The sequence below is a fragment of the Nyctibius grandis genome, chromosome 17 (genome assembly GCF_013368605.1).
Source record: "Nyctibius grandis isolate bNycGra1 chromosome 17, bNycGra1.pri, whole genome shotgun sequence".
NCBI lineage: Eukaryota > Metazoa > Chordata > Aves > Nyctibiiformes > Nyctibiidae > Nyctibius > Nyctibius grandis.
In genome coordinates this window covers 5,925,552-5,947,763 of record NC_090674.1, presented here as the reverse complement: position 1 = coordinate 5,947,763, position 22,212 = coordinate 5,925,552, and the positions used below count along the sequence as shown (strand labels likewise).

Genomic DNA, 22,212 nt, shown 5'->3' with positions numbered 1-22,212 from the left:
ATAGTGACTTTTTGAAATAAATTGTGGTCGCAGCTAGATGCACGTGTATGATGCGTATGATTGGAGCGTACAAATGAGCAAAAAGTTATTCCAGTCTGTGCAATTCTCACAGAAAGCAGGATCACCAAATGGTCAATCCTGTGGCTTCGCAGGCTTTGAGTTCACGTGCTGCCTTGCCCCTGGTTTTCTGTGCAACTTGAGAAAGCTGCGTGTAGTGTTTTTCTCTGTAAATCTGGCCTGGCAGCAGCTCTGACCTCAGAGTTCCTGGGACGTTGGAGATGATGAGGCTCAGCCCCTTCGAGAACACGGAGCCCTGTTGTGAATGTGGAGGTCTTTGTGCTGTGGCCTAGATGCTGTCATCTTGCGGGGAATTGGATGGCGAAGTGCAATGGAGGAATCTGAGCTGCATTCCCGGGAACACCCAACAAGTTCTCGGAAACGATGCTTATCGAGTTTGTAGGCTGCACTTCAGAGGCAATAAAGCAAGTACCATGTTTCCATGTAACTGAGCAAGGTGCAGATAACTAATGAGCTATCTGAGGTTGTGGGTTATATGATGAGAACACAGCCCACAGGAACAGATGAGCTGTTGGCTTGACAGAAGTGCTGCTGTGGCAGCAGAGCATCTCTGTGGTGAGGGCTCATCAGCTGTTTCCACGAACCTTACTTGTTTTCTGCCCTCTGGCTCAGCTGCGCAGGAAGATGCCTGAGTGCACTGTGTTCTCGTGCCTTCCTACAGCCTCCCGATCAGATCTGCACACTTAGGGCATGGATTACCTCTGGCTGAAGAAGGAACTGATCCTGGCCCTGGAGGTGCGCAGCAGAGGTAGGGTAGCTGAGGCTAAGTTGCATTTGCTCATCAACGTTTGGAAAACTGAAGACGGACGATTCAGTGTGCTGTGTGGCTGAAGGCCTGTACTAGCAAGCCCTCAGGGGCTGTGGGTGCTGGCTTTTGTGCTAATGCAGACCTGTGAGCCAGCCTGTGCTGGTTGTGCTGCTGCAGAGCTGTATCCAGTCACTGTGCTGAGACGTATAATCCTATCAGAAGAGTTAAACCATAATAACATTTTATAGGATTGGAGGCATTTGTGATTTGGTGTTTTTGAGGCTTTGGGTGTTGGTAGATTGCCAGTTTAAATAAACTAATGTAGATATTTCACTCTAAATAAAGAAATAATGGGGGTTTTTTTAATTGCTGTGTTCAGTCTTGTCACTCTTCTGTGAAAAACTTGCTTGGATTTTTTGTTCCAATCCTCCCTAAAATGGCAGAAAGTAGTTAAAAATAGGCAGAGAATCTTGAACAAATTGGTGCTGCCTTCTGCCCACGCTTGTCTTCCTACGACCCAGAAATGAAACTTTCCCTTCTCAAAGGTATGGGCCTGTATCGCAAAGTAAGTTCCTGTTTTTCAACCATTCAGATTTCCCCTTTTTCAGGCACTTGAGAGAGACATGGTCTTACGTTGTGCAGCTTCATCTAAGCTGATAAAGACAGGGCTGTACTGGAAATTTTTTCCAGTGTAATGCAGTAAGCTGAGGTATCAGTTCTTTTATTCTGCAAACCAATGTGAACTCTGGTTTTAGTGTGAACTGTATTGGCAGTTCGAGTACTTGGGAAACCTATATGACTTGTAAATTAAATGCATCTTGGTTGTTGTAGAGCCCTGATTCAGGAAGTCACTTAAACACATGCAAAACTGCGTGCATGTTGTCACTAAAATTAGGCTTGTTGATTTTTTTAAGAACCATCTGTAAAACTGACTAATAATTCCTATAATTTTGTATTTGTGTGAGAGTAATGCCATTTTTTCATGAATAATCTAGCTTATTTTCAACTGCAGTAGCCATGAGTTACAGGCCACATGGACAGCCCCTTACATTGTTTGTAATTAGCTACAGACAGAGGTTAGGTCAGATTGCTACAAAAAACCAGGAGGGAAACCAAACAAAAAACCAGCCCCTCTTGTCTTCGGGATTTCTATCTACAATATTTTTTCTCTTACATGTGAGGCTATCACATATGGCTGCCTGGAGTTCTAACAAGGCTATTTGTTTAAAATCGAGGTATGTTTTGCTTATTGCATTGCTGCATTCAGTTTTGAGGAAGCATTAGGACAAGAACAGATGGTATTTGAGAGCCACGTTTGAAAAAAAATATATGAATGAGCTGGGTTTTGCAGTTCTTGAACGCTCCTTTCAGATTTTGCAGTTTCAACACTCCTTTCAGACTGCAGATTCGGCAGTTGACATATGTATTTCATGTTTCAGTAGTTACAGACCTGTGGGTTTTTTTTTTTTAATAAGTTTATGCTTTTTATGTTCACTTCCTCCTTTGTCTTTTTTTTTGGTTTTCCCCTACAAACATATGACAACTTTTTGCTACTGTGGCTACCCCAGATCCTTTATCTCCTGCGTTTTCTCTTCACGTTCTCCTGTGACTTAGAAGTGCATCAAAGTGACTCAGGTTTGCCATAAGAGACTTAAGAAAGGTCACATCCGCTGGTAGACGCCACGCTTGGTGCTAAGCTGGAAAGGAAGTACACAGCTTGGTAACGTCAGGGACTTGGGGGTTTTGCCTCTGTCTGGATGGTTTCCCTCTATGAAATGTCAGTTACGTTACTGCCTGGGCTCTGCTCCCTTGGGATTGTCTGCAAGGAGTCACCACTTCTGGTGGCCAGGCTGTGCAAACAACCCAGAGAGGTGACTGTGAGACTCATTCCGTGGGCTAAGGCAGAGCTCCGATGAGTGCATGCTGCAGGGTCCTTAGGGCTGCTTGAAGGAAGGATCCAGGGATCTTTGCAAAGTCCTAATTGTTTCAGGGTGAGAATGTAACTTGCCTCGGGAACCCACATGTGTCACTACATGAATCACGTGTGCTTCTGTCACATTGACTCCTGTGCCCCCGGCCTGACCTGGGACAGGTTTGCAGGGCAGTAATTCTACTTGTGTGCCAAAACAGGGCAGCCATCAGACAGGTACTGCAAATACCAAGGTCTGAAAACCCCAGGGTAGCCAGTCCTAGTCACGGCAGAATCTCAAGCCTGGCCTAAAGGTCAGCAGAGCTGAAAGGAACACAATAGTTTTGTCTTCTAGTTTCAGGCTGCAGAGAAATTATTTGTCCGTAAGCTTTTTTTTACCCCAGTCTTTGGACAGTACTATGTGAGCTGTCACTACTCATATGGTACCCTTCTGGGGAGCTGATGCCCAGGTGGCCCCTCTGATGCCAGCCTCCCCACGTGCTTGCTGCAGTACTGACCTGCACCCCATGCCCTGACTGTTCCTCTGCGCTTTCTGCAGCCCATCAGAACTGCTTCTCTACCACGGGTTCCCTGGTGTGGCAAGTCACTTCACCTTGTGTAACATCTCTCACATCTGTCACAACATAGTAAAGGGCTTTTTAAGTAAAGTCTGAGTGACAATTGTTTTCCAAGAACATAGACAAGCTCTGTATAACAGAATGTGAATCCTGTAGCTAGCAATGGAGTATTTTACAGTGGGATGAAAACAGCTTATAAGATGGAGCTTACAAGGCAATTTATACATTGGTCTAACAAATGTCATTAGTCATTCCGAAATTACGTAGATTTCATGTGAACATTTGTAGGAGAACTGCATGGCTGCTTTGGTCACCAATTATGGGTAATCAGCACAATCTCAATGTCAGGAAACCAAATACTCTCCCTGATAGCAATACTATCTCACTGGTGACATTAAGTCCAAGGAGTGTCAGTAAAGCCACTGGACTTGTAAGTACTAGTCAGGTGTTTGAGAAGTGGTTATGCTCTTTTTTTGTTTTAATTTTTCTTTTTTTTTTGTTCTTTCCAAAAGGTTAGTAATTTGGACAGTTCAGCGAACTGGTGGCTCCAGTGGCCCCAAGCAAAAAGGAAACTAAAATGAGGCTCCTGGCCATGTGTATGATGTTCAGCTCATGGCTGGATATATCCTTAAGGTGGGCAAAAGTAGAATTCACAGCCAGTTCTGTACATACCCTTAGGAATGTGTGCCCTGAAGAGAGAGGTACAAGTTGCCAACACTTAGAACTGAGGTTCATTTCTTGGAGACAGTCATAAAAGGTTAAGACTTCTTCATCCAAGACTGAGGAAGTAGAGCCTGGCATGCAGGAGATGCTTCGGTTCAAACTCCAGCACAAGCCCTTACAGAAGTCTCTCTTCAAAGGGACAGTAGCAGCAGCATTTGGATGCTTCTTTTTTGTGGCATCTGGGAACTCCAAACCCTTTGACCTTTCTGAACATCTCGGCCCCTAGCTTCTCTTTGCCTGTTTGAGACTGTGTGATGTCTTCCCATTTCATGCAAAGGAGAAGGCACTGCATGATACACATGCTCACACAACCCTGAAGACCACATTGCTTCCAATGGCCTTTTAACCCTTGGGATTATAATTTTGAACACAGGTCACACGGATTGAAAGACACTCTGCAGGCCACAGAACCTCTGCTTGTGTGTGAAGGTAAAGACTGTAAGGTTTCCTAATTTCTGAAAATTCTCAGTCAAATATTGTCTAGTTAATCCTGGAGCTACTGCTGAATAAAACCACCAAAAAGGTGATGATAAGTGAAAGCTACTGCTTATTGATGAGTGAAATAGGCTTTTGTTCTATCAACAGGTGCAGAGAGAGCTGGAAACCCTGCTGGATCAGGCAGCAGCACGGAACCTAGCAGCATTGACGTACATCGTATACAGCACTGAGCAAGAAGGGGTTTGACAGATGAAATGTCAACTACCTTACATCAGAGACAGGTAAGGTTAGCTTTAGAAAACCCCGAAGATTTTAAAGCCAGATAGTCAAATTGTCTCTGAAAGGTCATTGCTGACTCTAGAGATTTTGACTTGGCATGTACAACTATTGTCTGTGATCTGACTGTAAATTTTCCATCACCTGGCAGTATTTGTGCACAACTGTAGTGCTTGAACAAGAATGAAAACATGTAGAGACCAATTCAGAAAAAGTCAACATTCAAAAAAGATAGAGGGAAATAAATTATTAGTTCCTATTCTGATAAACACCAGGTATCAGATACCACGTACACTAACTGCCTGCCTGCAACCTTTGCCAGGCTTAGGGTTCCCTTGTGTACCACCTGCCAGTTGCCTTGGTAGGACCTTTGGAGGTCCCTTCTCTATTGCTGTGTTTGTGATGCTGAGCAAAAGTCTGCTTAATGTTCGTATTTGGGCAGTGCTAGTTATTAACGTCCATCTCTGAGCTGCAGCAGAATGGCCAGTTCCTCCATCTGGAACCACTACACTGTCCTTGTCCCTTCTGATAGACAGGGTCTAGCCTATTGCTGCTGCTCTACTTCTAAAGATGCAGAAAGTAAGGCATCAGGAGACTAAGTGTGGTGCCTAACTTAGAGACCTGGTCTTCTGCCACTCAGGTCTTTCTGTTAGTTATAAAATTGCCCATCCCAGCTGTTGCTGGAAGTAACAGTTCTTCCTGTTGGTTATTCAGCAGTATTAGTTACCAGTGACTGGTGTGCCAGATATTCTGGGGTATGGCCTTGAGGTGTAACTTTTAGAAAGTGAGGCTAAATGGCTCTCAGTTCCTCAGGACCTCAGCTTTGGCATCAGAACAACTGTCAGGGTCCTAACAAGGTCTGTCTCCTCCACATCAGTATTGACAGTGGGACTCCACCCAGGGTACAAGTACACATACCAAAGCCTCAGGTTGTTTCTGGGGAGCCTGGGCTGCACCCCTGGGCAAGTCTCTCGGCAACACACAGAGCTGATCCCATCTCTTTCTATTCCTGAGTTACATTTTAATCTGTGCACCTAATGAATAAAGGAGTTGTTAGGGTTACTCCTAAGACCATTTGTAACATGCCTCACAATTCCTGTCAGTGTTGCCAGCTACTGTAAGAGGGTTTGCAGCCCTTTTATGTTTGTAGGGAACCTACACACTATCTTTTAGTGAAACTGGAAGTGCCTGACCTCAAAGGCAAGTGCTGCTGGAACGATGAAGAAATCTTTATTTCAAGAAATTTGGCTTTCTGTCATGAGTCTTTTGTTCTTGCTTTCTTCATGCAGATGAGACTAAATACCTCTTTTATGAACTCTGAGAAAGACTTGCAGAGCCAGGAAAGTGTTGGGCTGAATGGGAACGTGTATCCCCTCCTGTCCACCATCCCCTTTGCACATGGTGAGGAGCTTCTAACAGTTGCTGGTGCCACATTTCCTCACTGTAGCAGCCTGTGCTGGGGAAGGGGCAAAGGGTGGGAGACAGAAATGGTCATAACTGGTCTCTGGAGTATATTACTGCAGTGCCCGAGTGCTTTGCCTAATAACTTGTCTTCATCATAAGACTCTGCAGAGTTCTGAAGAGGGTGAGGTGAAGTTTTGCATGCTGCTGAGTGCACCGTGTTGTCTGTACAAGGGCAGCACCCTGACCAGTACCTGTAAACCTTCCCTGTCATGCCCGAGCGTTGCGGTTACGCTGTTAGGAAGAGCTAGTGAAAGGAATCCTGACGTGGGGACTGAACCCCAGACCTGTGGTGTCCAGGGCTGTCTGTGACCAGCTGGGCAGTGCTACAGCAGGCAGCGTGTCTGTGTTTCCAGTGCAGCGTGAGTGGTACAGGCTGTGACGGGTGTGAGGAGCAGTGCTGTGTGGGAAGCGGAGGGGATCTCCTGTGAGGCAGAAGTACAGAGTAGGAGGCTTTTAGTTTCTGGAACAGAACAGTTGGCCTTCTAGGGGCATTATGTGGGAAAAACTGACGGCAGAGGCCTGTGTGCTTTGCCTGCTTGCAGCTAGTTTAGATGTCATCTTTTCATAGCAAGGTTTCACCTAGTACATTTAAGAGTACAAGCAGCTTTGCACATACATTTTTAAAACTAGAAGGGTCTACTATTGCATACCAAACCTATCTGATTGTTTCCAGCCCATGAAGGAACACAGACAGATCCCTGAATAGACCAAAGACTGAGTGAAGAGTGTGTGGACTGACTTACTCTTTGAGATCCATAGATAAATCTTCAGGAAGAAAGTGTAGAACACACTGAAGGAAGAGCGATGGTGTCTGTGTGGGAAGTTTATTCAGGCTTCATTGGCTGCGTATTAAACTAAGGAAATAACAGGGCAAATGTCAAATGCTGTAGGCATGGCATTTTCCAGAGGCACTCATCTCTTCACAGGTCTGACTCTCCCTTGCTCTGACCTATTTGTCATCACATGCAGTGTGGAAAAGAATCCGTTAAAAACTGCTTCTGTATCAGAAGTCATCTGTTAGTTGAGAATGAGGTTGGATTTGAGATACTGTCTTCACTGTGCACACATAAAAGCAACCACAAGCTCCAGGGACAGACGCAAAGCCGAGGGTACAGTGGAAATAGAAGGCCGGGGGGAACCAAGCAAGCTGTCTACACGTAAAGCAGAGATGGAAGTTTGCATATGCATTTGTGTAAGGCAAGACATTTTGGAGTTCAAACTCAGCAGCAGGTGATGATTACAGGCACCATGTCTGTGTCTATGTACAATTTTGCTGAGCAGTTGTCTTTTGTTACCTAAATCTCAGGGGCCTGGGGGTCAGAGGAGCTGTATGTGTCTCTAAAGAGCTTGTTGCAGCCGTTTTCAGTTTTGGTACTGGGGCTGATCTTGCAGCCTGAGGGGATGACAGTGTTCTTTCTCTTGGTTTCATGGTATCCATATAGAGTTACAGTGGCTCTGGAAAATAATTCAAGAGTCTTCTGATCCAGAGTGAAGGATGTTGAAAACAATTAACAGAAACAGAATCAGAAAATCTGAGTGGATGGATGGACTCGCTACACATTGCAATCTGATAGTTAAATCCTTGAAGGTTTCTAAATTCATTAGAACTCTAAGTCAGAATGAAATAGTCTGAGAGCACTGAAGTTCACACAGTAATTTAAATTGCATTATTTTTCAGTTTTATATCAACTTGCAAAATCGTTTGAAAATCAAATTACGTGATGCTACATCTTGCTTCTAACCTGCTGCTCCCTTCGTGGAGTCACTGGAGCATGGTTGCTTAGCTGTGCTTTTTTAAGAATTTGATGACGTAAAATAGACTCTTTTCCCCGCCCCTAAAGAAACAGGAAGAGTGCAGCCACAAAAAGCACAGTGCCTTCCCACAGTGTCAGGGGGAAGAGGACTTTTGTGGGGAGGTTCTGATACAAGCCCACCCTAGTGTGCTTTAGGGTTGTATAGCTCAAGACATGACTGAACAGACAAGTGAGGTCGGTCACCTCAAGTCTCGAGCTTGCTTGCTGCTGGTGGTATGTCTGTGGCAGTGGACACAGCAAACTCTGGCAACACCATGCCAGGATGGTGAGCTGAGAATAATCAGTAAAGATGAAAAGAAATGCTGCCCCAAATGCAGCTCAGACACAGGTAAGGGAAAGATGTGTCTGTCTTCTTTCTGTTTGTCAGTATTGTTTTATGTCAACCAGGGTAATCAAGTGTGGGGAACAGGCATGTGCGTGTATGTGTGTAAATGTATCTTGAGTAACTGTGTATGCAGAACAAAATGGTAAGGACTTCCTTCCTGCCCACTAAATTCATAATGTGCCTTAGCTATAGACTTCAGAGCAGAGTCATGTTTCAGATTTGTTAGGTGCTTATACTTGTTATTCTGTAGTGGGAAAGGGAAAGCTAAGTTTCTGTGGGTTGGGCTTGCTCACAAGGAAAGTGTTCGCTTCACACCGATTCTCAGCACTTGCTGCATTCAAACATGGTTTCAGAGTTTGTCTGTGCCATTCAGACTTGAGAAGGAAGACAGGGAGTGGTGCTCTCTGTAAGGCTGTCCTTTGCAGTTTGTGGTCCTGAAGAGTAGGAAGCATCGCACTTCAATCCCTCCATTCCACTGACCTGTGCTTGCCCCAGGAGTAAATGGACAGACAAGGTCTCAGGTGATCATGTTCTAGGCTGTGTCCTTGCCTGGTCTTAGGATGGTGGGGAGGTGGTAATGGATTCTCCCTTGCCTGTAACTTTAAGTCAAATTAAGACGCTAGAGGTGGAACAGGCTAGCTGTAGGTCTTCCTGGGTGATGTTTCTGTGCCTGTTAGGCTGAAGGACAGAACGGGTGATTCTAATGGCCTCGTCCATGGTCCCAGGAACAACCATACTATTCTTCCTAATTTAGTGCTCTCCATAACAGTAGCCAGAGCTGAGCAGTAGGGAACATGCAGCTTGTTTGTATGACCTACAGCGAGGAATGCACCTTCCTTTTTTTGTTTGTCCTGAAACAGGGTTGCTGGAAGCCTTGTCTAGCTAGTATGGTGGTGTGTTGTCCTGCGGGTTAGCAACAGGACTAACCAAGAAGTTACATCTTTCATTGGTGCCTGGATACGAGTCAGCCTCCCACCTGTTAGTAGCTTGAATATATCTGCCTCAAACGACAACAAGGACACTGAGTTCCCTGTGGAAGGAGTGGGTGGACACATGGGATTAGTGGGAATGAGCAATAAATACGTGAAGAGCTGTAGAGTCCTCAGTAGTGTGCAGACCCCAGGGTATTTTCCTTCCCACTGAGATAACCTCATTCAGCATGAGGTAGGAGAGGCATTGCTTGGTGGGATCAACTCCAGAATCACCTGCTAGTAATACACAGAAAAAAAGCTTCCCCAAACTGTTTCTTTTTTGGTGCCAGACTTCATTAAATTTTGAAGACCAGTAAGAGGAGGCCAATGGGCAGTTCCCTGGTGGCCCTGTGCATCACCAACCTCACGAAATAATCTTTGCTTGATCTTTGCTACTCACTGTGAGTTTTTAAGCATGCCATTGAACTAGGGAGCATTTCCCTCTGTATTTTTTTTCTTCAAGGTTGTACAGCTTCCTGGTTGAACAGCACTTTTCCTCTAACTGGTCTCCAGCTGCCTGAAGGACTGCTTGATACTGTTTACTGATGGGATCAGTATATATGATCAATCCTTTGCTTTCATGAACCCAGGAGCCTCTTAGAATTATAGGCGATATTTTTGGAGTGCAAGCAAAGTTCACAACAGAATTCTTCTAGAAATAGAAGGACAGAGGGTAGGAAGGGTGCTGGTTTTATGGCTTGGCTTTAGACCCGCTTCTGCCAACAGAGTGTAGGAAGCAGCTGCTGTTGTTAGGAAAGGCATGGAAAAGGAGCGCTAGCTTCACTGGCCAAGGATCTTTTGGGCATCCCTCCTCTAACACGGCTGAGCCTGAGAAGAGCTCTGGCAGGGTCCTGAGACCTGACTGGATGGCTAGGTAATGTGTGGTGTTTCTTTGGGGCACTGTCAGTTTCCTCCTTACCCCACAGTGTCTTAAGTTTGCACCACGTTGTAAAGCTGCCTTACTTCTGTCTGCCATGACCTACACTGGTATTCCAGGTGAGAGAGAAGTGTTACAGTGGTAAGTCATGCAGTGCTCAGGTAACCATGGTATAAAAACATGAGTGGTGCTGAATTTGAGGACTCTAGGCTTTACCCAGTATGGGAGTGATATCTTTCTGGTATCCATTTTTTCCACCACAGCACAGTCAGGAACTATTTCACCTGTGTCAGCCAGTAAGTCTAATGGTTAATTCCTGGCCTCTCTGACAAAGGCAAGTCTAACTTCTTTTTTTTTGACAGGAGACAACAGCGCATGTCAAACTATTGATGACAACGACTGCAAATGTCCTCAGGGATATAGCTGTATTGATCGTTCATGTCTCTACTGCGAAAAACTGCCTGAATGTGCCGAGGGCGAGGAGCTGGTTAAGCTTGGTAACTAAAGAAACACAAATTACTCTAAAAGAAAGAGTTCAATATGTGTCTGGCTGAGCAGCAGACAGTTTCCTTCACTTGTTCTAACCTGCTTTCGGGAAGGCTCGTGATGCAGAGAGAAATGACATTTATACTGTGGCCTCTGTGACTAAACCCCTGCCTCCCTGTTCTATGACTCTTCCCTCCCTAAATTTGAGACTTTCACTTTCATGCTCAGGCTTGCAGTATTACTTTTCTTCCAAGATGCTAGCACTGTCAGTAGAAGACTCTCTTACTCTGTGGTGCCTCTTCACTTTACACCCTCTGCTGTCACAGACTCACAGAATGTTAGGGATTGGAAGGGACCTCGAAAGATCATCTAGTCCAATCCCCCTGCAGGAGCAGGATTGCCTAGACCATATCACACAGGAACGCGTCCAGGCGGGTTTTGAATGTCTCCAGAGAAGGAGACTCCACAACCTCTCTGGGCAGCCTGTTCCAGTGTTCGGTCACCCTCACCATAAAGAAGTCAGCCCAGACTATTCTGTACCTCTTCTGTAAGGGGCCGCCCATACATTTCCCCAAATGCAAAGGTGGCAAGAACTGCTTAGGTGTTTCTCCAGGGGGTGATTCATAATGCAGGAAGGATGTGGAGGGAATGCATTGTGCTCTAATCTGTTGTATCCCCATCTTTCACTTAAGGCACTGACCACTAATAATTCATGTTCTCTTTTCTTGTAGGCATTTTAGACTTCACATTCAAATGTAAACCATGTGAGATAGGAACCTATTCTAACGTTAAGAATGGCTGGTGCCGTAACTGGACTGAGTATGTATTTATTGATGCTTTCCTTCTTTGGAAATATGTATGATAAAATTCTCAAATGATTAATACTTAAATTAGAAAATAAAATTGAATCAAAGATGAGATCACCAATGAGATTAAATGATGCGTTTTTTAAATTCAGCAATACATGATATTTCTCTCCCCTTTTGTTTTATAAATAGTTGGTCAAAGCAGAACTTAAGACAAACTGCTGTGTATTCAGCCTGCTTCCAAGTCCAGCTCAAACTGATGCAAAATTATTCCAAACACGGACATCAATTGAAACAAAGAGACTAAAAAAAATGTGCATATAAACAATTGTGATGTAGTGCTTATCTTGTTGGGGAACAGCCATAATTTTACCTGCACTGCTATAAAAAGAAACAAAGGAGACAAGCTGTGGAAAGAGTGGAGGGAAGGAAGAAAGGGAGCCAAGAGAAATGCGGGAGAGGAATGAAGGGAAAGGTGGGGACATTCTAAATGTGACTCTTATTCTTCTTTTAGTTGTGAAAGTTCTGGATTTCTAACAATCAAGCAAGGCAACAGCACACATAATGCAGTATGTGGTTTCCCTGCTAAAGATTTGGAGCCAGGTACCTTCTCAAAATGATTTGTTTCTTTGTTTCTTTGAGCCTCTAACTTTTCTCTACACTTCTTCAGTCGGTGAGTCGCTGCTTAGTTATCATCCAGAGTTTGCTATCATGAAAATTTGCTTTGAAAATTACTGTTGTGTTTCTTGCAATGTTAATATAGGTAGAATTGTGACCTGGGCAAAGATTCCATTAAAGCATTGTCAGTAATAAAGGGAGAGAAAAGCCCAACAATTGTCCTTAAATAGAGCACACTTATCTGGCAAATTGTCAGAGTTTTGCATTGAACTGCTCTTGCTTCTTTCTTTGCTAGATTTTGTTAGGAAGACGATATCTTAGTTAGTCATCCAGTTCCTTTACAAGTATTGGTTGAGTCCACAACACCCAGAATTGAAATCTCATGTCTTATCATGGATCAAATGAGGTAGGAATAAGTGGGTACAGGCTTTGCAGGTACTGAGTATCTTGAAGACCACAACCTGCACTGCTCCTGCCTTTTCCCCCACCCTTGTCCCTACAATGAATCAGTGCCGTTCAGGTCTGGGCCCTTCATTCAGAGATATCGTTAGTTCCGCTGAGACAAATTGCAAAAAGGTGCTACTTCTAACTTCCGTGAGGCTGACACAAGTGTGAAAATTTGGCTTGCTGCAGTGCTATTCAGGAAAACATCGAAGCCAAATCCCCCCAAAAAGCAAAAACCAAAAGAGAGTAGAAAGAACATGTGATAGCTGCGGGAGAGACATTGAGCAATGAGGAGATCAGGCATGTGTTTTTTTTGCATGAATGCTGCTTACCACAGACAGTGATCTATTGCACCCTTGACCTGGAGCATCTCAGTTTTATTGCTAGTACCCGCACTGGTCTTTTTCCTTGGAAAACTGTTTTCTGCAGAAAGAGAAAATTAATCTCTACATTTCCTTGGAAGAACTGCCTTTCCTGTAACAACAGTCTGGGCATGTGATTTATTAATCTTTAATAAATATATTTAATTGCAGCTCCTATTACAAATGACTCTCTATATACCACCATCCTGGCCATCCTTACTGCAGTGGCTGTATTTGTTCTCATCTTGCTGACCTTCTTCTTGCATTTCTGCATATGGTCACTGAAGAAAGAAAAATACCACACCGCTGACGGTAAGTGCACCTTTGTGGACTTCAGTGTAGCTTTTCAGTGGAGAACAATGTGTCCGTTGATCCAGAGTCAGAATGGAATAAATTAAGGTGAATAAATAGAGTAAATACAGATTTACTCTGTCATTTTGGGTGGGTTACTTAGTTTCACTAAGATGCAGTGCATCAGCTGTGTCTTTGTCCTTTCCTCAGAGAGAGGCTGTATTGGTAAAGGTGATGGGCAGCTAACTGACATGTATGAAGATCTCTTGTGTGTGCAGTGCTTTTGCTTATTCTCACTGCAGATCTGGAACATAACTTCCCTAGGCTGCCGGTGGCTTCACAACCGTCACACCACAGAGAAGAGACTTACAGCTGCCAGTTTCCAGAAGAAGAACACGGAGACAAAACACCAGAAGAAAAACCTTGCTATTTCTCCCCTCCGAGTCTACAGTGAAAACACATAAATTGCAGTGCACTGTGAGGATGGGGAGCTGAGCTCAGCTCTTCAAAAAAAAAGAAAAAAAAAGGAAGGGGCTGGGTGTGTAAAGCATCGTTATACACATAGCAATAAGGAACGGGTTTGGGGGAGTTTCGCTTTGTTTCTTCTCAGCACACCTAGCATTTACAAACAGAAAATCTGCTGAGTCAGGCTGGCCTTCAGCTGCATTGCATCATTGCAAGTTTCCTGCATTGTTGGGATTTTTTTTGCATTGGTCTTTTCAACTTTGTTGGGGACCAGGGACCCTTCTTGTCCTTATTCCCTGTGCATCTTCCGCATGTGTCTCTGTGTTGCTCCCACAGATTGATACAGGAAGGCCAGCGTCATGCCCTCAATCCCTTCAGTGCTACAGGAAATCCAATAGTACCTACAGGGCACTCTCAGGGCTTTTCCCAGTATTTCCAAGGTGTGTCCTGGTGCTCATATTAAGGGAATAAGGCATTGTGCCTAGCAGCCGTATCTGCGACTCTTTAAGCAGACAGTGCTTTTCCCTCCTGTCAAATTGCCCTCTTTGTTATGCAGCAAAGGGCCATTACTCTTAATCCATTAAATCCTCTCCAATCCCAACAGAAGGTGTTGGTTAGGCCAGTCTCTGTGCACAGAGGTGCCAATGTGAGACTGCCGTGGCCACATCATTTGTGCTTGCAGTGGTTTTTCTCTGCAAGTTCTGTGATCCCCTCATCCCCTCCAGGGAAACGAAGGGAAGAAGGGAGTAACATTTGTCTTCCTTCTCTTCTATAGCTCAGCAGTCCTGGGTACCTGGAATACTGAATTACAAAAAGACACTTCTGAAAGGCTCAGATGGGGATCACGCTGTCTATAGAAAGACTTTCAGTTTAATGCTGTCTTCTCATCTAGTTTATAGAGTAGGAAAAAACAGGGGAACACACAGAAAAGCCCAGCATTTCTTGATGCTTTTTTTTCCCCCATACCAGAAGAGAAAGAACCAGAGTGTCTGCTGGTATATACCAGCATAGCTCCAGTGACTTGATCATCAGCTGAAAGATGTTCCCATTACTGAAAATTGTACCACGGAGGACTTTTTTTAATATGTTAATTAGTGCTTCTTCAGTTTCATAGGGCTCTGACATGGCTAGAATTAATTGTTTTGCCTGAATTTAAAGGGGCAGGTTTTCAGCTGGAGTTGTTGCTTTCTGTGAATTGACACTGATTTCAAACAAGAAGCCTGTGGCTTCAACTAGTTGAAACACGCATGTCTTTTTTATATAATTATTTTTGTGTAATGTGACTGCAATAATAGATTCAAAGCTCTGGATGCCTTCTGCTTTGGACCTCTGGTGAAAGCTGCTTGGAGTAGACTCTTTCATGACCAAATCAGCTCCCGGGGAAAAATGAGTTTTGACTGAGCCTTCACATGAGAGGTTATAAATACCTCACAGTACAGCCATTACATCAGCTTCCTCACGATTTCTTGCAGATAAGGTGAACAGTGCAGGGCTTCTAAATTAAATCCTAACAGAATAATGAAATTTCTGTTAATCACCTTACTAAATACTCAGAGGGGATTATTCCAAGTCTGAATGACATGCTGTTTGGAGTAGGGCTCAGTGAAATTACAATAGCTGCGGAGCAGAAGTTATTGCCTCCACAGACGTGTGTTGCAAAAGCACTTGAGCAGAGAATCCTAAGAAGTGGGTCAGGTTATTACCTTGGTCAGCTGGTCACACAGCCTCTGTGCTCCGAGGCAGGCTTGGTGAGACCGGATAACGATCTACCCGATACACTTGCACTGAGGTGACTCCATGACCTCTCCAGGCAATGCAATCCAGTGACTGAGTGCAAGTCAGAGGAGAGACATTTTGTTAGTTAAAATTTATATTATCCACTATGTTTATGAGGAAGAATTGACTCTTCATCTTCTTAAACATCCATAAGCTGTCACCTCTCCTTGGTTTCTCTAGGCTCTTATCCTACTTCAAGATTGTGGCTTCTAGACCTCTTAGTCTCTCTCAGCTCTTTGCAGTTGGTCTTTCTTGAAGCCTTCTCTAGAGGAGGCCTTGGCAAGCTTGAATAGAGCTGAAGAATTAATTTTATGATTCATGGAAATGCTTTTATTGCAGAACATTTCTTCAGTGATTATGTCAAGAGGAGCTATCTGCTCTTTTTTACTTTTTGCCTTTTTTTTTGTGCATTATAGAATCTTGTAACTGAGTGAAATAATTGTAAGGAAAAATGAAGTGCAAAGGGTTATCCTTGTTCACTGTAATGTATTCCTCCATAGCCCTAGTTTTAGTCTTCTAGCTTCTCTGTTGTGTTTACTGCATCTGACATCCCTATACCTTAGCTTCCCCTTCACGTAGAATGGGAGCAGTGATACTTCTCAACGCTAAAAGGATGTTGTGAGACGTAATTAGTACTTTCAGTGTATTTTTCCCTTCTTTGATCCTCTTACTGTTAGTTCTTCTGTTGCTGATAATTTTTCCCATAGATATCCTGATGTGAAATTCACTTTAAAAGAGAGTGTTTTCCTCCATTGCTTTGGGAAATGTGCAGATTCTTAGTTGAGGTGAACTGGAGATTCAGCCAAGGGAAGGTGAAAACACTGGACTGGATTAAATAGGATAACTTTTTTAAAGTGTAGGACTGTCTCTGCTTTGTAAGCAGTTTTGCTGTGGGATTTAATATACTCAGAAGTCTAAACATTGGCTACTAAAGACACTTCTTACTGCTCCTTCTATGTTGGCCATGTTTATCTCGGCTCCGTATTGACTCTTCTTGTTTTTTTTAATGTTTTCAACAAGATTTCTGATTGTAACCTTTTGTAAAGGTGAAATAAACTTGAAAATTGAATGAAGTGCCTATGTGATATAGTTAAACAAATTGGAAAGGAAGGGTTTTATTCTTTAGGTTGTCCCAGTGTTCCTGAGTACACTTAGTTTTACTTTCCCCATTCACTTCCCCTCTGTTACAGAACTCTGGCTGTTTCAACAATGTACCCCCAACCAAATTCTTCTGTCAATGAATTTTAGATAGATGCACTTGCACTTTTTTCCCTTTTAGGTGGCTTAATGTTCCCTGGCTGCTGGCCAAACCAGCTTTTCAGCTACCCACTAAGTAGCAGGAAACTGTGGCTGACCATTTTTTCTGTTCCTGACAATGGCAGAGAAGCAGCAACATTTTGGGCAAAAAAAAAAAAAATATTCAACAGAGTTTACTATTTGCAGCATGAAAGATTTGAGTGTCTGGTGGAAGTCTGTGCCTGTGGCAACATGCAGCAAATCTTGGTGAGGCGTACAAGACTTTCTGGGCTGTGGGTGTCGAGTAGCCGACACTGCTGCCAGTTAATAGTGAAACATGATGAACAGAGCCATATTATTCATTGGAAATTTGCACAGTGGCCTTTTGGGTTTCTATATGCCTACCTTGAAGAACAGTTCCACTTCCTGCTTACCTAACCACCTGACCTTATTGATGGGAAAAGCAACCAATTTCCTGACTTCTTAAAGCTCCAATTCAAAGGGAAAAACCCCAAGTGTGAATCATTTAAGCCCTGGAGAATTTCAGTAAAAGAGCTGTTCTTTGCATCAAAGGAAGTGAAAGCTATTGTCTCAGAACAGTGAGCTTGTAAGAAAACACTGTATTTAAGTTTCCATTCAGAAAGAACGATAGCTTTATTTTATCAGTGTGAAATTACTGAAATATTTGAATCAGATCATGGCTGAATTATCAGCTCAAATCCCAGAGTCTGTGGGGTTTTTCAAGTTCTCCTTTGAACTTCAGGTTGATCTCTGTGTATGGACCGTAGGTTAAAAAAGGCTTTTCCCTCAAATCATTTACATCCAATGAAATGTCTATAACAATTTTTTTTTGCTTTAATCTCTTTTCAAAAGAGAAAATAAAATTCCCTGAAAAATATCCCAAAGTTTCTAGAGGCCAAGTGATCAAGCAGATTTAGAGATACAGTGTTTCATTAATGTTATTTTCATAAGTAAATAGTTAAAATATGATATATGGTAATATATTTTAAAAAAAGTTCTTTGTCAGTGCTACCACAAAGGCAAATATGCAGGCTCCAAAATGGCAACATCAAATTATGGCTTAACTGAGGACATAATAAGTTTTACACTATATGTAGGTGAAGCTTAAAAGGTATATTTCATGTTTATGGAAAAAAATGCAGTTTTGTGTGGGACAGTTGGTAGTAGCTAGCCCTTGTTTTATGAGGAGTTGCCCAGCACTTAAGCTTGTCTTTGAGTTGTCCTATGAGCTTGAGCAATCTGATTGTAAAAAAAATTCTTGAGCTGCCAGCGATGAGTAAAGACTTGCTGCCATTTAGTGGGAGTCTTTCCTAGGTGTGTATTTTGTCCCCACAAACAGTCTGGGGAGTGTTTGGATCTTCCAATGACCTAGCTCTGAAATTAGAGCCAGATTTAGCAGCTTTTCCCTGAGTAATGTATATTATTTTCCTGATGCCAGATCCAGTGTTACCCTTTAGCGTTTTGTGCTTCTGATCTGGATCTGTATTCCTGAATTTTGACTTCTAAAATGAAAAAAGATATGATGGCAAAATTTCAGGGCAGGGAAATGGCACCTAGCAGAGGAGAGGAGTTACCTTTCTATCTTTGTTTCTGTACACCCTCTCCAGAAGTTTAATTTAAAAGAATTCTTCTGGGTCTCCAGTTCTGCAGGATTTTCTCTGTGTGTAAATGTTTAAGAAAGTTCACACTGTTAAAACAAAGTTTTAAACTTCATTTAAAACAATGTTTGATACTTAGAAGTGGCTTGCTGTTCATAATCAGACCTTCCCACACAGTTTTAGGAAATGCAGGGTGGCAGTTAAGAGAACAAGGCGATACCCTTTTATATAGTCATTCACTTACATAAATAATGATGACGGGTGTTTGGGGCCCCAGTGAGCTTTGGGGATTTCTTCTCTTGTAGCTTCAAAAAAGAGTGAAAGAGTAACAGGATAAGAGAAATGCCTGAGGTATCGAAACAGCTTTTCTTGTACTAGAGGTTTTGCTCAAACAGAAGGCAACTAAGGAGTTTTTTTTATACTACCATGTCTGCTCATGTTTCCTGCAAATTATTAGTGTTCTGAAACTGAAGAAGGTAAAACAATATTTTCATGGGACTTGCTGTCCTTAATTTTTTTGTCTCCTTTCCCTAGGAAAGGGAAATTAAGCAATTGTGTGATTACACATCTGTTTTTCCAAATAACTTTTCAATTTATTGCCTTGTTTCAGCCCAACCTGGCAGAGGTGTTCAGTTCTTAAAAGCATTGGGAAAAGAGACTCATAATTTATGGTGCTCATGGACATACCTTTATTAGATATTTATTTTCTTCTAAAATGGTTGAATTTTTTTTTTCAATATATGTAGCTGTCTGTTTTCTTGATTTACCTGTGGCCAGTGTAGGCTGCATAAAGGAAAAATTGGGATAGAACAGAGACTGTGGGACCATGCAAAGTTTGTTCAGGTGATTTTGCAGCTATACCACGGATGCAACCTGGATGATTAACCTACAGGTAACTGAGAACTTCTGTTTGAAATGAAATGCTTGGTTGTTTTGGTTTGTAGAAATGCTTCCTTTTCAGTGCTACATGTATGTAGAGTGGGGAAAAAATCTGTAAGATGTTCAAAATCCAAATGAAATATTTTGAAGTAATCAAAATTAATAGAATTGATTTAATCTGGAGGTTTTTGGGTTGTTCTTCTTGGAGGGCAGAAGACACTAACGATTATTTGGGGAAACAATTTTTGGTTTGTGAAAACTTCCAGGATTAACATTTCTTCTTGATTTGGGCAGGGAGGAAAAGCTATAGGAAAAAGGGACTGTTCACCATCAAGAATTGCACTGTGCCTGCCATTTGAAAGCAAGACAATGGCTCTCCAAGCCAACAGTTACCTGAATGCTGCTTTCTACGCATGGTTTAGGTAAATTTGTTTTATTTGTAATATTTACACAGTATTTTACAATGTTTCTTTTTCTGATAAGAATCAGGCAATAAATATGGTAAGAAAATTGAGAAAGATTTCCCTTGAGGCATATGTACAGCTGAGATGAGACCACACAAGATCCTACATTGATTGCAATGTCCATTCAGAACAGCAGCCCATGGAGAATAGTTCATGTGTAGACCCTTATTCACCTGTGCGGTCCTGCCATCTTGTGACCCTTGTGGGTGTTGCAATGTGCAGTGTGTCGCTTGTGCGACAGTCAGCATGGATCAAAAAGTCTTTATTTTGTGACTGTAAATAAGAAGAAATTTAATTCTTTTTTTACCAGTGTAGTAGTTACGTCTCAGGAACAAAATTTTTCTAAAATCTCTCATGAGCGTAGAGTAGCAGTTGCAAATTTGTGTGTAGCAAGTTTACTTGCCGTAGCCTAGAACAGCATTCTCAAACAACACTGCTGTTCGTTTCCAGCCTGCGTTCTACAAATCCCTGAAAAATGCTGTCTGCTTTCAAAGCTGCCACTGTTCCCTGTTTTCATCCCATTCCCTTTACATCTCTTCTGCATTGACTCACCAGAAAAGAGATATTATTGTCGGGCCTGACTGGGCAGTGAGCGTTTGCCATCTGGATTTGGTGCTGGAGGTGTTGGACCCACATGTTGAAGGCAGGTGAATTCTGGGAGCAGGTGAGCCTGGATTCTATCATGGACCCTGTGCATGCAGCCCTGGGACTGAGGAAGGATGGTTGGGACCTGCCTCTGAGCCTAGTGGGTGAATTCTGTGAATTCTGAGCAGTCACAGGATCACGTGAAAGTGCCTGAACTACGGTCAGTTAGAGTAAGCACAGGAGGGGAAAGAAACACGTACCCTTCAACTTACTGCTCATTTAAATTCCTCTTGGGTTAGAAGCAGCAGCGTCTGAAATGTAAGAGCATTTCCTGTGGTTTTTAAACCTCTCTCCCTTCCTCCCCATCTATTGGTCCCCCCAGCGTCATTGTTTCCTGCCAAGATGATGGGCTGATATGATAAGTGCGTGCTGCTGCTTGGCTGTCACCTCAACCAAATGAAAAATGAAAGAGTCTTAATATAACGAGGTGAAACATGCAAGGCACAGAGGATTTAATGAGAAAGGGAGCTGGACATACAGCTACCCATGATGGGAGAAACTGGGGGATTTCCACTGTTAAGCTGTAGGTTTAGTCTACCTTAGTTTCAGGTAGAAGCCATAGAAGATACTAATTTTACATATCTATCCTAGTCTCATCTCCATTTCCCCTTGAAATGCCAAGGTCTGAAGCTACAACCCCCCCAGGGTGTGATAGTCCAGTTGCAAATCTGCATGAAACCAAACAATTGTCTTGCGTGTGACTCTGTCTGCTATTTCTTTTCCCTACAGTGAGAGAAACTCAGCTGTTCACTGCCTGCCTCCACCATATGGTGCTGCGTCTTATATGTAATATACGGAGGAACTATTCAGCGTTTTGTAAGGAAGGATGTTTAATCATGTAACAGCCCCGGGAGAATTTTACTCCCTTTTAATTGTTTTTTTAAAATTTGTTTTTTTTTTCTGAAGCAGTAATGAGTTTGCTGGCAAGTACATGTGAAATGAAGATGAAGTGTTTGATAGATGCTGGCAACGTGATAGCCTTCACTTTGGCACTTTATTTTGCTGAGGAAAAAATACAACAATAATTTTCAGTTCTTTGAAATACTTTATTAAACAAGTGAAAAGACTGGTAAGTGAGGGCAGTGAAATGTCTTTTTTTTTTTTCCAGAGAACTGGACCAGCTGCTCAAAAAAACCTGCTTTGCAGGTGCCAACAGAGGGCACCTAAGTTACATTTTTGTTGGCAAACTCATCCTTCTGAGTAAGTGTTCTTTTTCCTATTAAAAGTTCCTAAGATTTTGTGCTGACAGACAAACTCAATGAACCTTCATAATTGTCTTGATTAGGTTTTGGTTTCTTCTCCTTCAAAACAAATAAAACTGACAAGCAGGAGGAAAAAAGTTCTCTGTGACATCCATAGTGCTGTCCATCTGCTACATTCCCCATTATTGTACTATCTGAATGTCTCACAGTTTTTAAATGCTTTTAACCTCTCAACAACCTTAATAAATGCCCTTTGTTCTATTTCAGGAAGAGCAGGGAGAATGAGGCCAAGATTCACCATAACTGTGTGAATATCTGTAACTTTCATGGGAATTTCATGTAGAACGAAATTCCTGTGCTTCTCCTTGCATCTGGCATGCACGTGCCTTGCTCAAAATTTCCTGGCAAACATATGACAAAGAAAGGAAACCAAAACCCAGAATGTCTGTCCTCAACTTCCTAACCATGGACTGTCCTTTTTCTTCAGGCTTTTCAAGTGATGAGAACAATAACGAGGGCCCTGTGGCTTTGGTCAGAAGTGCTGCTCTTGATGTTTCTCAGGGATGAAGAGGTTACTGCTCTGTCACATCTTAAACTTGCTCTGTCAAGACATCACAGGTAGGCTTGAAAAATTTAAATAGTAGGATTTGTCCATAGGTTCTTGAAAAACATGCTGGCTGCAGCCAGATCCTGCATAATACCAGGATCTGAGGTCTCA

At 42.7% G+C, this 22,212-nt stretch overlaps 1 protein-coding gene across 1 annotated transcript; it reads left to right on the top strand.

Annotated features, from left to right (window-relative positions):
* Nucleotides 1-8,181: 8,181 nt before the first annotated feature.
* On the top strand, nucleotides 8,182-13,662 carry TNFRSF18 (TNF receptor superfamily member 18). The gene is made up of 6 exons (XM_068415098.1): nucleotides 8,182-8,356; nucleotides 10,564-10,698; nucleotides 11,419-11,506; nucleotides 12,008-12,096; nucleotides 13,089-13,229; nucleotides 13,511-13,662. Exons 1-6 carry the CDS (start codon nucleotides 8,182-8,184, stop codon nucleotides 13,660-13,662), a joined length of 780 nt encoding a protein of 259 aa, XP_068271199.1.
* The last annotated feature ends 8,550 nt before the right edge of the window (nucleotides 13,663-22,212 follow it).